Source organism: Nerophis lumbriciformis, linkage group LG33, assembly GCF_033978685.3.
Source record: "Nerophis lumbriciformis linkage group LG33, RoL_Nlum_v2.1, whole genome shotgun sequence".
Taxonomy (NCBI): domain Eukaryota; kingdom Metazoa; phylum Chordata; class Actinopteri; order Syngnathiformes; family Syngnathidae; genus Nerophis; species Nerophis lumbriciformis.
This window is the reverse complement of record NC_084580.2, coordinates 1,377,895-1,395,415: the sequence shown is the minus strand read 5'-3', so window position 1 is coordinate 1,395,415 and position 17,521 is coordinate 1,377,895. Positions and strand designations below refer to the sequence as shown.

At 39.6% G+C, this 17,521-nt stretch overlaps 1 protein-coding gene across 1 annotated transcript in view; it reads left to right on the top strand.

Moving 5' to 3' along the window:
• Window positions 1-17,521, top strand: part of hsd17b4 (hydroxysteroid (17-beta) dehydrogenase 4) — a 52,022-nt gene that overhangs the window by 9,631 nt on the left and 24,870 nt on the right. The window contains exons 6-8 of the mRNA XM_061928273.1: window positions 48-94; window positions 11,552-11,636; window positions 15,367-15,554. Of these exons, the coding sequence (XP_061784257.1) occupies window positions 48-94; window positions 11,552-11,636; window positions 15,367-15,554 (320 nt within the window). The remainder of the gene's footprint in view (window positions 1-47; window positions 95-11,551; window positions 11,637-15,366; window positions 15,555-17,521) is intronic.

Sequence of the window (17,521 nt, the reverse complement as noted above, 5' to 3'; positions counted from 1 at the left end):
TCCACATGGTGATCATGGCACCAAAGACTTCCTTTTCTTTTTGTTAGGATACTTCGTGACCGATCTTTTGCCAGGACAAGTGATTTGGACTGGGGTAAGCAAATAATATCAATAACCCTCATACATTTGAATTGGATGGCATCTTAATTTTGAGAGAATAAATTGGTTTTATATTACAAGAAAAAAACTCACCATTTCACAACAATAGAGTGATGGTGTAACAAGAAACAGGGACTAAAGGGGGATAAAGATGGAATATTACAAGTAGAAACCCACGATGTGATTTAGTTTTCATGTTAAAAAAATACAATTGTTCAAGAAAAAAGTAACAAATGTTAAGAAAATCGAGTTGGAATTTTTTACCGAGTGTGAAGCGACTGGGATGGGAATCAGCACCTCCAAGTCCAAGTCTATGGTTCTCGCCCGGAAAAGGGTGGAGTGCCATCTCCGGGTTGGGGAGGAGATCTTGCCCCATGTGGAGGAGTTCAAGTACCTTGGAGTCTTGTTCACGAGTGAGGGAAGAGTGGATCGGGTGATCGACAGGCAGATCGGTGCGGCGTCTTCAGTAATGCGGACGCTGTATCGGTCGGTTGTGGTGAAGAAGGAGCTGAGCCGGAAGGCAAAGCTCTCAATTTACCGGTTGATCTACATTCCCATCCTCACCTATGGTCATGAGCTTTGGGTTATGACCGAAAGTACAAGATCACGGGTACAAGCGGCCAAAATGAGCTTCCTCTGCCGGGTGGCGGGGCTCTCCCTTAGAGATAGGGTGAGGAGCTCTGTCATCCGGGAGGAGCTCAAAGTATAGCCGCTGCTCCTCCACATCGAGAGGAGCCAGATGAGGTGGTTCGGGCATCTGGTCAGGATGCCACCTGAACGCCTCCCTAGGGAGGCGTTTAGGCACGTCCAACCGGTAGGAGGCCACGAGGAAGACCCAGGACACGTTGGGAAGACTATCTCTCCCGGCTGACCTGGGAACGCCTCGGGATCCCCCGGGAGGAGCTGGACGAAGTGGCTGGGGAGAGGGAAGTCTGGGCTTCCCTGCTTAGGCTGCTGCCCCCGCGAACCGACCTCGGATAAGCGGAAGAAGATAGATGAATGGATGGATGGAGTTGGAATTTTGACTGAATTAATTTGTAAAATTGCCAGAGCCATAACAAGGCATGTAGATTCATGAGACAGGAGCAATAATATAAAACAAAAACAATTTTAATTAAAGGGAAATAAAGTTGTAAGGTTACAAACAAAAACGCTTGATTTTACAAGTAAGAAAGTTTTAATATATATAAAAAAACAATTTGACATAAAAAACTGTAAATTTTAAGACAATCAAGTTTTAAATTTCTGAGAATAAGTTACGATATTGCGAGAAAATAAACTTAACATTATGAGAACAGGGTCATAGTATAATAGACTAAAAGTCATTCTATATAAACTAAGTTCTAATATAAAAAATATATGAAATAAAAAGTAAAACTATTTTTTCTCAAATATAAAGATGTAAGAAAAACTGTAAAACATTTGCGATTAATAGAAGCACAATAAACAAGAACACCCTCACATATTAGGGGACTAAAGTTGTGGTACTATGAGTATCACAACTTTTTTGCAAGTATAACATTTTGCAAGTAGAGAGGCCTGTTATTTCTAAAAAAAATGTATATACATTTTTACAAGAAATAAAGTCAAAATTTGATGACAATCAAGTCATTTTGCAAGACTAAGTTTGTAGAATTGTAAGAGTCATAATAAAATAACAAAAAGCTTGTATATTAGTGTATATATATGTATATATTAGTATACACTTTCATCATTATGTAGTGTACCCTAGATAGATCATTTTCTTGGGGGGTGGCTTTATATTGCTGCATGACAATGTTTTAACCTTCTCTATTAATTAATAAAATGTAATACCGAGCCTGCTAATCATTCTGTAATTGAGGACTCCACCAGAACATGTTTTAAAAGAAATTACACAATATTTCAGCCAGCCAGAAAAATCCCCCATATTCTTAAACTGATGTACAACATTTCTTTAGGTGCAAATATCACAGAATAACATTACAAAACATCTCTGACAAAGCATGATCGTAATGTAAGACATTTTTATTTTGTTAATGTCAGGGTTTCCCCTAAATTGCCAAAACAACCTGTGGCGGTGGGGGCGTGGTTGATATGAAGTCATCGCATAGTTTTCTATGATGTATTTATTCTTTAAAAAGGGATGTGAATATACATTTAAAACAAATCGGTTATTATTAGGTATAGTATTAACATATATTTTTCTTACATAATATTTTGTTTTATTTTTGAATTGTTGCTGCTCTTTGTACAGTGTACTTTGTTGAGGTTTTTATTATTTTTTTAATAGAGATTTCGCCAATCATTTTAGTCACTTTTTCCGTAATAAAATGATTGGCAACAAATCTAGCATCTATTTTTGGTGTTACTGATGACTGTACTTGTGTTTAGAGACTCTGTTTAGATTCTGTCGCTCCATGTTCGTGACGAAAAGCGAGCCGCGGAGAGCCTGACGTCACACTTACTTCGCGTTGCTGGGAGCCTTTCTCTCATTAAAAGCCGCCAGTGTCATCTTAAATTGTGAAGATCGCTGTCCGCGGGTACATCTCGAATATATTAAAATACGTCCTCAGTGCGGACACGCTGCCTGCGGAGGCAGACAACCGCGTGCGTATGGCTGGTGTTAATATGTATGTTAATGTGCTATGGTGGTAATTTTTTCCCATGGTCTTTGAACACACCGTGTCGGCGGAGAAATAACAAGTGTTGTGTGTCTGGGAGTAAAGCATGCAGGCAGAGGTTTGTGCACGGAGGAAATACTTTCTGGAATTGGACCCGTTGTTAGCATAAAATTGGCGGTAAAAGCGAAAAAGAGCGTGAGACTTTGTTTTCTTCTGGACGCTACAGTACATTACTTTATTTTGTTAGGTGTGGCAGCTAATACGAAGCCCGTACATTAAGGAGAAACCGTAAACGTAGTTAAACCGGATGTATAGTCTAGCACTTTTATTTTGAAGCCGGAAAGTGTGTGATTGGTTTGAGAAAGTGTCTTGAGATGTTATGATGTCGAATCGACTGTTTGCAATAAAAAAAGTCTGCTTTCGACATCTTGCCGACCGTCGGTCTTTCATTTCCGTTTAGCTTTTATGACATCTTACTTACTAAATCAGTCACAGTAGCAATCTAAATGTTTTGTTTTCACTGCACCTTAACCGTAATCTGTACACGAAAGTGAAGCACCACCCACCTCTAGAACGACGCACGCAGCAGGTCTTTTCATGGCGAAAAAGAGTCCTTTCTTGTCGGTAGAACAACTTGCCATGGCTTTGAACCTGATATTTCCATAAGGTAGACTTTTTTTTTTGTGTGTCCTATTTCTGCTCGCTTGTGGCTCATCTTAAGCAAGTCAACTGCATCCAAGTTTTCCTCGCTACGGCACGGCAGGAGGGCAAAAAATGAAGTGTTGGCGTTAATCAGGCTTTGTGCCGGTATTGAAATTTATAGTTAACTCGTTATCAACTGTCAAAGTTAACGCAATAATAACGCATTAACTATACATTTCAATAACGGCACAAATATTTTTAATGGCCGATTAACGCACACGTGTCCATTTTGACCCTTGTGGTAAACTTTGCTGCGTGCGTCGTTCAGGCGGGTGGTGCTTCACTTCCGTGGTCAGATTACGGTTCAGGTGCAGTGATAACTTAACATTTAGATTGTTACTGTGACTGATTTAGTAAGTAAGATGACATAAAAGTTCAACAGAAATGAAAGACGGTCAGCAGGAAGTCGAAAGGAGACTTTTTTTATTGCAAACAGTCGATTCAACATCAACACATGTCAAGACACTTTCTCAAACCAAACACACACTTTTCCTGCTTCAAAATAAAAGTGCTATGCTATACATCCAGTTTACTACATTTACAAAATGAAAATGTCTTTTATTACGATCATGCTTTGTCACTAGGGGTGGGAACCGGATCCGGTACTTTTTTGGCACCGACCGAAACCAGCCGGTATTACCGGGCAACGATTCACGTAAAATCTAGCGGTGCCTGGGTTGCACTTGACGTCACGTCTGTTTGAATTAACACTTGAAAGGAAAATAGGCGATTTCGAAGCGGACATGCTCTTAGTAATCTTGCAACTCATCAATGTTTCATGGCCAAAACCCAACCATGCCAAATAGAAAACGCTCTAAAGTGTGGCTCGTCTTTTCCAAATGTGATGCTGATGCAGATTACGCTCGCTGCAGTATTTGTGACGTAAAAATCGAGGCAAGTTGCGGTTGACGATAACAGTGACATCGTCATCCTCTACGTCTTCTCCAGGTAAAAAGCCTGTTGTATAAGAATATATTAGCTAGAAAGCAAAGAAGAAATAGAAATTATGTATTTATACAAAATACAACATCTGGCAAGAAACCAACACACATCAGGCAATTGTTTTTATTGTCATAAATGGTGTTTGTCCTTTTTGTGTTGAGCTGTTTAAAAAAACATAATGTCTAAAACATATTTATTCAAAGCAAATTAATTGTCCGTTCATGGTGTTAAAATTATTTGTCTATGGTACACTTATGATAAAAAACTATATATATCTGCGATTATCGCAATTAAATTTTGAGTTAATTCTGAACAATGCGATTAATCGCAATACATTTTTTAATCGTTTGACAGCCCTTATATATATATATATATATATATATATATATATATATGTGTATATATATGTATATGTGTATATATATGTGTGTGTGTATATATATATATATATATATATATATATATATATATATATATATATGTGTATATATATGTATATGTGTATATATATATATATATATATATATATATATATATATATATATATATATATATATATATATATATATGTGTGTGTATATACATATATATGTTTTGACAGACCTAATAAATAAATATATATATATATATATATATATATATATATATATTTATATTTATATACATATATTAGGGCTGGGCAACGATTAAATTTTTTAATCATAATTAATCGCACAATTTCTCCGATTAATCACGATTAACTGCATTGTATATGCAAAACCCAGTAATGAATTCAAAAGTAGTGTGTAGTGCACCTTTATTGGAATATTCTCCCATATGAACAAAAGTGCCAAAACATTTGTTGTGCAAACACAATTTAAATCAGTACTTGTTAAACAGTAGCAGTTAAATAGCATATTTTATGAAAATCAACTCAAAAAATGTCAATACAAACATTCAAGTATATTGCCACTGTCAGGGTATTTAAGTTATCCTGTTTGTTATGGAAAATAAATATAATCTACATACAAATCCCTGAGCCACAATCATAACATCCGAACAGGCAATTTCTGAGGTAAAAGCAGAAACATTTTCCTCTAATTTTCTTTTCCATAATGCCTCTCCTCTGTTTTCATTATAGACAGAGCATGTGAATGCAGCACCCACTTTTCATCAATATAATGCACTGTAACTCCGAGGTAATTATGCTTACCGATTGATGTCCAGCAGTCCCCACTGAGAGCAACTACAGCTGCACGTTGTAAACTTGTCACTTTTACAGTCCTCTCCTTTCATACAACTGGTGTATTCTTGGTGCGATGGTGCGTCTTGATGGCGGCTCATACGTGCTGTCACTCAGGCCAGCATCTTCCACAACACTAATGAGCCTACAGTCTGTAACTATCCACTTCGCTATGGCATTTTTTAGCTTCTCTTGCTCTCGTTTATCCCGCACGCTGCATTTAACGTAGTCTGCCGCAGCCTGGCTCCACTTTCTGCTTTGTTGAATGGTTTGCTCGCATCAACAGTGTGCTTCGCGTTAAGGTGATATTTTAGACTGGAAGTACTCCTGTGATAAGAAAATTCAGCTTGGCAGTGGCTACAAACCACTTTGCTTCTGTCAAATCTGCCGCCTGGAAGTACTTTATAATGAAAATGACCATGTAAAAGTTCTGTTGAGTTACTCTTCTTCTCCATGCTTGTTTTGTTTTTTTCCGCGTTCTCCTTCCGTTCCCGCAGGAGCCAGCAATAGGCATTAACAAAATAAAAGCATGTAAAAAAAAACCCGCAATAACGCGCGATAAAAAAATTGTCGGCGTTAATAGATTGATGCGTTAACTCGAAATTAACGCATTAACTTGCCCACCCCTAATATGTATATATATATATATATATATATATATATATATATATATGTATATATATATATATATATATATATATATATGCATACATACACACACAGTAAAACGATAAAAAAAGTATTGCGATTAATCGCATTGTTTAGAAATAACTCAAAATTGAATCGCAGATGTATATACTTTTTCATCTATAGTGTACCCTAGACAAATAATTGTATTGTTTTTAACACCATGAATGGACAATTAATTTGCTTTAAATAAATGTGTTTTAAACATTATGTTTTTTTAAACAGCTCAACACAAAAACGACAAACACCATTAATGACAATAGAAAAAAAAACTAGGGCTGTCAAACGATAAAAAAATGTATTGCGATTAATCGTATTGTTCAGAATTAACTCAAAATGTAATCGCGATAATCGCAGGTATATATACTTTTTCATCATAAGTGTACCCTAGACAAATAATTTTATTGTTTTTAACACCATGAACGGACAATTAATTAGCTTTAAATAAATGTGTTTTAAACATTGTTTTTTTAAACATCTCAACACAAAAAGGACAAACAATACAATACATATGTATATATATATATATATATATATATATATATATATATATATATATATATATATATGTATATGTGATATTGTCCAACTCTTTAATTACCGATACCGATATCAACCGATACCGATATATACAGTCTGGGATTAACACATTATTATGCCTAATTTGGACAACCAGGTATGGTGAAGATAAGGTCCTTTTTTTAAAAATTAATAAAATAAAATAAGATAAATAAATTAAAAACATTTTCTTGAATTAAAAAGAAAGTAAAACAATATAGAAACAGTTACATAGAAACTAGTAATTAATGAAAATTAGTCAAATTAACTGTTAAAGGTTAGTACTATTAGTGGACCAGCAGCACGCACAATCATGTGTGCTTACGGACTGTATCCTTTGCAGACTGTATTCATATATATTGATATATAATGTAGGAACCAGAATATTAATAACAGAAAGAAACAACCCTTTTGTGTGAATGAGTGTAAATTGGGGAGGGAGTTTTTTTGAGTTGGTGCACTAATTGTAAGTGTATCTTGTGTTTTTTATGTTAATTTAATAAAAATAAAAAAAACGATACCGATAATAAAAAAAACGACACCGATAATTTCCGATATTACATTTTAAAGCATTTATCGGCCGATAATATCGGCAGGCCGATATTATGGGACATCTCTAATATATATATATATATATATATATATATATATATATATATATATATATATATATATATATATATATATATATATATATATATATAAGCTACGATGAACCTAAAGGAAAAATGCCCCCAGGGGAGCCCGAGAGGGGGGGAGGATGAGCACCCCAGTCGGACGGACTTAACGTTAACAGACCTAGGCAACGGACAAATGACTATGAGCGCGCAGTGTACATGCGGTAAAGTCTGCAAGAACATCCATGGCTTAAAGATCCACCAAGCGAGGAAGAAGTGCCTGATGGGAGCAGAAGCAACACAACGCACAGGTGTTACACCTGGTGAGACGCAGGAGGTGCCAGGCCCGGAGTCACCCCATAGTGCCCAGAACCTCCATGTGTTGCAAACTAATCCCTCGAGTATCAAGTCTGAACAGAGGCGGATCAAGTGGCCTGCAGCTAGCATGACCTCACTCTGGAAGCAACTCGATGACGATGTTGACCAAATTCTGGAGGCAACAGCGAAGGGAGAAGCCGACGGGAAGCTACAAGCTATGACAACAATCATTGTCAGCATTGCAGCTGAACGGTTCGGCAAGGAGGAGAAGAGAAGCTCCGGAACCACGTACTCAAAGAACCACAGAGCTGTAAGGATCCACAACATTAGGCAGGAGATGAAAGCGCTGAAGTTCCAGTACAAGGCGGCAGGACATGAGGATGTGCAGCTGATGTGCATCCTTCAGAAAAAGATCAGAATTCTCCATCGGGCAGAGTGGCATCGGAGGCGGCGACGCGAGAGGGCACGTAAACGTGCTGCTTTCATTGCTAACCCCTTCAAGTTCACGAAGGATTTGCTGGGACAGAAGCGCAGTGGCAAACTGGCCTCCTCGCAGGAAGACATAGATCAACATCTGAAGCAGACGTACAGTGACCCCGCAAGAGAGCAGGAGTTGGGAGAGTGTAACAACCTAATAGACCCCCCTGAACCAGAAATGCAGTTTGACATGTCGGAGCTGCAGCTAAAGGAAGTCAGGGAGGTTGTCCGCAGAGCCAGGGCAAGCTCTACACCGGGACCGAGTGGCACTTCATACAAAGTGTATAAGAACTGTCCCAAACTCCTGCAGCGTCTGTGGAAAATCCTGCGAGTCTTCTGGAGAAGGGGGAGGATCCCTGAGCAATGGCGAGTGGCGGAAGGGGTATGGATCCCAAAGGAGGAAAACTCCACTCAGCTGGACCAGTTCCGCATCATCTCCCTGCTGTGTGTTGAGGCAAAGGTTTTCTTCAGCGCCGTTTCCAAACGACTGTGTACCTACCTGGCAAAGAACACCTACATCGATACATCTGTCCAGAAAGGCGGCATTTCAGGAATGTCAGGATGTATGGAGCATACCGGTGTGGTGACACAGGTCATTCGGGAGGCTCGAGAGAACAAGGGCAACCTATCAGTACTGTGGCTTGACCTGGCAAACGCATTCGGCTCCATTCCGCACAAGCTCGTTCAACTCACTCTGATGAAACATCATGTACCCAGCAGGTGTAGAGACCTCATTGCTGATTACTACAGCAATTTCAGGATGAGGGTCTCTTCCGGACCAACAACATCCAGTTGGCACAAAGTGGAGATTGGTATTATCACAGGGTGTACTATCTATGTGACACTGTTCTCACTAGCCATGAACATGCTCACCAAGTCTGCTGAGCCAGAGTGCAGAGGGCCCCGCACAAATTCCGGACAAAGGCAACCACCCATCAGGGCATTCATGGATGACCTCACAGTCATGACAGAATCAGTCCCAGGCTGCCGTTGGATTCTGAAGGGACTTGAAAAGTTGGTGGAGTGGGCCCGAATGCGTTTCAAACCCGCCAAATCCAGATCAATGGTGCTGAAGAAGGGTAAGGTGGAGGACAAGTTCCGGTTTAACATCACAGGCACGGCCATTCCAACTATCTCAGAGAAGCCAGTCAAGAGCTTGGGCAAGGTTTTTGACTGCTCTTTGAGAGACACAACATCCATCCAGTCGACATGCGCTGAGTTGGATGGCTGGCTGAAATCCGTGGACAAGTCAGGCTTACCTGGGAAGTTTAAAGCCTGGATTTACCAGCATGGCATTCTTCCCAGGATCCTGTGGCCCCTCCTCATCTACTCGTTCCCCATCTCGACAGTTGAGATCCTAGAGCGGAGGGCCAGCAACCACTTCCGGAGATGGCTGGGACTACCTAGGAGCCTGAGTAGCATTGCACTCTACGGGAACAGCAACAAACTGCAGTTGCCTTTCAAATCCTTGGAGGAGAAATTTAAGGCAACTAGAGCCAGAGAAGTGGTACAGTACAGGGACTCAAGTGATCCGAAGGTGGCCAAAGCAGGGATCCAAGTGAGGACTGGCAGGAAATGGAGGGCAGAGGAAGCAGTTCAAGAGGCAGATGCAAGGCTGCGACACAGGAGCCTGGTTGGAGCAGTTACACGGGGTCGAGCTGGGCTAGGGTCCTTTCCAACTCCCCAACTGAACACTAGGGGGAAGGAAGGCCGACGTCTTGTTCAGAATGAGGTGAGAGCGGCAGTGGAGGAGACAAGAACCTGCAAGGCTGTTGGAATAAAGCAACAGGGAGCTTGGACAAGATGGGAGAATGCGGTTGAGAGGAGAGTGACCTGGGCTGAGCTTTGGAAAGCCGAGCCGCAACGCATCAAATTTCTCATCCAGACAGTGTATGATGTGCTCCCAAGCCCTTCAAACCTGCACACATGGGGCATTGCAGAGACATCAGCATGCCCACTGTGCTCCAAGCGAGGAACCCTGGAACACATCCTCAGTTGCTGTACAAAGGCACTTGGAGATGGAAGGTACAGGTGGAGGCATGACCAAGTCCTGAAGACCATCGCTGAAGCCATTAGCACAGGACTGGCATGGGCAAAACAGTTCCACCCCTCCAAGAAAACCATCGCCTTTGTCAGAGCTGGGGACACGCCAACTCCTGCTAGGAAAACATCAGCAGGCATCCTGACGTCTGCAAAAGACTGGCAGTTGTTGGTGGACCTTGAAAACCAGCTGAAGTTCCCCAGCCATATCGCAGTCACCACCCTGCGACCAGACATTGTCCTTGTGTCTGAGTCCACCAAACAAGCTGTGCTGCTGGAGCTGACAGTCCCGTGGGAAGATCGCCTGGAAGAAGCCTTCGAGAGGAAGCTCTCCAAGTATGCAGGACTGGTCAGCGACTGTCAGCAGGCTGGTTGGAGAGCAAGGTGTTTCCCTGTGGAGGTTGGATGCAGAGGATTTGCAGCCCGTTCCTTGGTCAGAGCCTTCAGCAGTTTGGGCATCGATGGAGAGAGAAAGAGGAGAGCCATCCGCAGTACCACCGAAGCGGCGGAAAGGGCCTCGAGATGGTTGTGGCTCAAAAGAGGAGATCCTTTGAGTCATGGTAGCTAGCGAGCCGTCTGGACACAAGCCGGGGGATTTGATCACCCCCGGTTGGGTCGCTTGGAGGAGGGCGTATGACCAGTTGAGAGACCCGAAACGCCCGGTGAATCCAAGAGGTCACTGAGGATGTGTCCAGACTAAGCATCAGTAGATGTATGTACACAACAGTATATATATATATATAAAGTACCGAAAAGTTCTGAAATAATTTTAGTACCAGTACCAAAATATATTGGTATCATTAATACTATATATATATATATATATATATATATATATATATATATATATATATATATATATATATATATAGTATATATAATACTAATATATATATACTGTATATCCATCCATCCATCCATCCATTTTCTACCGCTTATTCCCTTTGGGGTCGCTGGACAATATATATATATATATATATATATATATATATATATATATATATATATATATAATATATGTCAAAATTAATATGATGTAATTTCAAAATAAATAAAGCCAACATTTTAAAAGATTAAAAGTTATTTTAATAAAAATAATAAAAAATTATAAATATTATGGAAATACATTTTTTTCCGCTTTATTGATAGCGATTATAAATACTACTGTTCTAACTTTTAATTCCTACTTAAGTCACTGAATCTGAATTGATTACCCATTGGTAGTTTTATTGGGATATAACTGATTTGTGAACATATTAATAACTACTCACAACTGTGCTCTTTAGACCTTATTCACAGAGTTCACCTGCGAGGCTCGTTTTTGGTGACCCGTGCTGCCTGGAACCACATGAAAAAACAAAAATTTGGAAGGTAAGGCAGCTATCATCATAACTTAGTAGTGCATGGCATCTCTTAAAAGAAACCTGCTCTATACAACCACATTGGACAGCATCAAATTTAGTGTGTTTGAGCCTCAAGTAATAATGCTGTACATGAATCAAGTCACTTGCTAGTCCCTAATGTAGTGACCTCAGTTGGTTTCATGCTGTTACAAGAAAAGAAAGTGCATCGTAATAGAGGGTTCAGACAGCACATTTGATATTGATATGCAAATCATCTCAGACAAAAAAAAGAAAATGTGTAAATTTGGCTATGCAGCTCTTAGGTTTAACCAGAGGACGAAACTACTAAACCAGGAAAAGGAATTAAACTGGATATTGGTTATCCTGGGTGAATGATGCAAGCAAGTCAAGTTTAATTCGGACAGGTAACCATGGTGATTTATTCTGTGCACCGAGCCTGCTCCAGACCAGGCTAATAACCCAGGATAAATGAATCTGGTGGTGACTTGACAACATTTCTGTTGACTTTGTACATTTTACGTATTTTTTGTAATTTTGCACCTAATTATCATATATCGCAGTACACTGCGCTGTGCAGTCCACACGATCCGTGGAGCGCCATATTTTGCACAATGTGGCGCATGTAAAATATCAATTAATAAATGACAGGGCTCTTCGTATTAAATTTTACGGCAAACCTTTTTAAATGTTTTTGCTGCTCTGTCACTAATTAGACTATAATGGTGAAATTTCAATTCTTTTCACAGTCACTGTTGGTGCCGTGGTTATTTTGTTTGATTACGTCATACTTGTTAACTTTGTTTTTGTGCATTAAAAAGTAAATAATTGAACAATTTATTCAAAATATACATTTTACTCCAAATCTAATTGTAGTTAATTATAGGTTTAAGTCAAATAGCATAAACATTGTTTCACTCAAATAACAGAAAATGTGAAGAAAAATGTAATGGGTTGAGTTGCTATGACTTTTTGATTCCAGCTACTTCAAGCATCTTTAGACCTGCTATATTTATCAAATCAATAGGCCTCTTACCTTTTTGAGGTGCTCTTATCTCTGAAAAAGGGAAATATTGCTTGTATCTGATAAAGAAGTCATTAGAAACATGCTAATTTGATGTTTGGTCCTGACCACCTGATCCATCTTGTCATAAACCATTTTAAAATCAATTGGGTTTGTGCCTTTGACAAAGAACAAACATTATTTAATAATTGTAGGAGTAATGAGGGCTAGTTTAAAGATGAAAGGCAATTAGGGCTCATTTACCCTCCTTTACGTCATATAACATGACAGGGAAAATGTATACAGTGATGTTTCATGGGGCTGTAACAATTTGAAATCAATAGGGTTCCTGCCCTGACATAGAACAGTAATCAAAACGTTAAATATTTGTCGTATCTCATCTCACTGCACATTTTTTAAAATCAATAGGGCACTTTCTGTGACAAAGAAAAATAATTCCTAAACGTTTGAAGATTGTTGACCTTTAACCTGGGTCAAATGATCTAAAACCAATATGGATCTAGACTCGACAAACCAATACTAGATGTTTGTCAGTAGCAGACAGGTGACAAGTATTTATCTTGGCCTTTACCTTGGCCTTTTTGTCAAATATCCCCTAAAATCAATAGGATTGTTGTTCTTCCTGAAAACTGTCAGTAACACTCGGGACAAACTAAATTTTTCAGGAGGCATTCAAACCCTCACAGACTATAAGACCCCTGCTTGGACATGTGACACTGCATCTCCCTTCTTTGGCCACATAACAACACACCCGAACAAAAGACCACCCCTCCTGCGGGAGAGCACGGTGTGTGTGTGTTCACAGCCAGTGTGATGAGGACCCTTTCCAGGATCAACCCATGAAGGGTGGCTGGACCAGACAATGCACCTGGCTGTGTTCTAATAGACTGTGCTGAGGATATCATGGATATCCTTACGGACATCTTTAACATCTCTCTGAGCCATTAATTGTTTTGAAGTCGTCACAATAGTACCAGTCCTGAAGAAGCCCATAGAGCTGCAATGACTACCAGTCCATAGCACTGACTCTCATTATTATAAAGTGCTTTGAGCGGCTGATTATGCAAAACATTTGGCCATTCTTCCCCATCCAATGACCCGTTTCAATTTGCATAAAGGCCAAACAGATAGACGGACGACATCATCTCCTCTGCTCTTACCCACTTGAATTTAATGGATGCATATTGTGCTAATGCAGTTTATGGACTGTAGTTCAGCATTTAACAGAGTCATTGTCCAGCAGCTCATACAAAAACCTGGGACACAAAACTTATTTGTAAATCCGTGCTGGATTGGGAAGCCACAAAATGTGCGAGTTGGCGGCCTTTAATCTGAGACCAATCTCGCTGAGCAACGGGGGTCCCACACGGGTGTGTGCTCAGCCCTCTGCTTTTTACACTGCTGACCCACAACTGTGTGCCAAATTACAGCACCGACTACATAAGTTTGCGGATAACAAAAACGTGGTGGGCCTCATCTACAATAATGACGAAGCCAACTCCACGAGTTAGGTGGGTCCAGTGGTGTAAAGACAATAATCTCTTCCTCCATTTGGGGAAGACCAAAGAGCTCTTTCAGAAAAGATCACTGCGGCACCCCCACTGACCAGTGATGACTCCAGGGGGGTGCACATTTCCGAGGATCTCTACCATATTGCTGGCCAAGAATGCCCAAAAATGCCTCTACTTTCGGTGCAAGTTGAAGAGAGAAAAAGTCCCAAACCTTGTCATGTGCTCCTTTTTACCCAGGCGCCTTTGAAAGCATGAACACTGGCTGCATCACTGTGTGGTATGGAGGCTGCAGAGTCTCTTGCCAAAGGTTCTGCAACGGCTTGTAAACACAGCCAGCAAGATCATTGGTTTCTCTCCCACTTTTGCTGACATTTTTAATACCTAACTTAACCGCATAGCCATCAGCAATGCTAGTGACAACTCCCACCCCCTCTCACTGTCACCGCAGCCTCCTGCCTTCAGGGAGAAGGTATCGGTGCCTCTGAACGCGTGCCGCATGGCTCACAAAACGCTTTATACGACAGGGTGTCAGGAAGCTGAATTCGGCTCACTACCTCTCCTCTCTGCCCCTTCCCTCTGGACAGTAACCCACCCACTAAATTAAGGACTACCTCTGCTAGTTTTGCAGAAACACTTGTTTTTAGTTTTTTATGCTGTTCTATTCTCTTCAATCTGTTATTTATTGCTCCAGAGTACCAGATGAGAGGTAAACGGTATGTCAATTATTTCGTATGTCTCCCATCCATCCATCCATCCATCCACTTTCTACCGCTTGTCCCATGTTATAAAAAATTTACAACAATAACAAATCTTTCAACTGTACATATCAGATGTTTGAAGATTGATTGAAACAGTTGTAATGAGTGGAAGAAAGACGAGAAAGGAGGACAGCGTAAGTTCACTTTTGACTTCGACATCTTTGGCCTTCTTGTCATAAATATTTTAAAACCAATAGGGTTCTTGCGTCAACATAAAACACAAAATCTTAATGAGGTTAGACAGGTAACATATAATAAGTTGTCAACCTCAGACTTTCCAAATCAATAGTGTTTGGATATAAAGTAAAACAAGGTGAAGTTCTTAACCAAGCTTTGACCTCAGATACCTTGTCCGTCAAGTCATACATCATTTAATAAAATCTCCCTCCCATTGACTCCAGTGTGATGCCTGTCACTCTGCATCAATGCTAACTTTTCTCTGTCCAGAATCATCATGACGGCTTCGGCCGCAGGCATCTACGGCAACTTCGGCCAAGCCAACTACAGCGCCGCTAAGCTGGGTTTACTGGGGTTGTCAAACACCCTGGCCATCGAGGGCAGCAAGTACAACATCCATTGCAACACCATTGCTCCTGTTGCTGGGTCGCGGCTCACTGAGACTGTTATGCCTCCAGGTAAGCTACATAAAACTTTATTACAAGCCCGTTTACTTACAATGTGAATAGACCTCATTTCAGGCGCAATTAGTATATTTTAAAGGAAAACTGCACTTTTTTTTATTTTATTTTGCCTATCACCCACAATCCCAATGTGAGACAAGAACATATGTCTTTTCACCAACAATGCAGATAATGGGGATTAATCAATTTTGCCCATAAAGCCCGCTAAATAAAACACCAACAATGTAATGTAGTAACAGGCACATTTATGATAACATGTAATAGCCTACTTACAGTATTTTTGGTCATTTGAAACATTACCAGAACTTCTTTCCTGGGCGCATTTTGTCTGGTGTGTCTTAAATAAGGGATAATGGGCAACAATCTAAAAAAGTGCAGTTTTCCTTTAAAGACATACAGTGGTACCTCAACTTACGAGTAATTTGAAGTACAAGCTGTCTCTTGGCTTTTTGTTATGCTTTAAATTGCAAGCATAATTTGAGTTACGAGCATTTCTACTCTTGGTAAAGTAGTATTTGTCCACAGCTGTATTTTTAATTTTATCTGTAATTATATGGAGTTGAATAACTAAACGTATTTTTAACCTGCTGTCGTTTTGCCTTTTCCTGGGGACAAAAGATCCAAATTAGCTTGTACTGTAGTTAAATCCAACTTTGTACAATACATAGTGTATATTGTAATGTCCCTATCAAATAAACAGCCCACAGCCAGAGATCGACACAATCCTACCCTCCAACCACTGAAGCTGAGAATTTGAGTGCGAAGTACGATACTTACCGAATAAAAAAAAAAAACCCCATTGAAACAACTGTGTGGGGTGTCCGGTATACCGGTACTATTAAAGTAGCTTTGTACTAATGAATTACAAATGCTTCTGAAAATTACCAGTCCTTTATTTTTACCCTGACATGACTGCGCGCCATTGTCATGTCGTGACATTGCTGGTAAAATGAACAGAGGCGCATGTTAGGCAGCAAAAACAGCAAAAGTGGACGCATTTTGGCTTAAAAACTAACGAGTTGAAGCTGTAAACACGTAAGCGCCTCTCTGCAAGCGGGCTTAGCTCTTGCTTATTTTAGCCATTAGCTAGCTAACGGCTAACGTCCATCTGTAGTCGGTAGTGTTTTAGCTACCTCTAAACAAATGCCATGGGCGGGTCTCCACAGACATTGACTAACGATACCAGGTACACATACATATACATATATATATATATATATATATATATATATATATATATATATATATATATATATATATATATATATATATACATATATATTAGGGGTGTGGGAAAAAATTGATTCGAATTCGAATTGCGATTTTCACGTTGTGCGATTCAGAATCGATTCTCATTTGTAAAAAAATCGATTTTTAATTTAAAAATTTAATAAAACAATACACAGCAATACCATAACGATGCAATCCAATTCCAAAACCAAACCCGACCCAGCAACACTCAGAACAGCAATAAACAGAGCAACTGAGAGGAGACACAAACACGACACAGAACAAACCAAACCAAAAGTAGTGAAACAAAAATGTATATTATCAACAACAGTATCAATATTAGTTACAATTTCAACATAGCAGTGATTAAAAATCCCTCATTGACATTATCATTAGACATTTATAAAAAATAAAAAAAAAAGAACAATAGTGTCACAGTGGCTTACACTTGCCTCGCATCTCATAAGCTTGTGTCCAATATTTTCACAAAAATAAAATAAGTCATATTTTTGGTTCATTTAATAGTTAAAACAAATTTACATTATTGCAATCAGTTGATAAAACATTGTCCTTTACAATTATAAAAGCTTTTTACAAAAATCTACTACTCTGCTTGCATGTCAGCAGACTGGGGTAGATCCTGCTGAAATTCTATTTTTGAATGAATAGAGAATCGTTTTGAATTGGGAAAAAATCGTATTTGAATCGCGAATCGTGTTGAATTGGAAAAA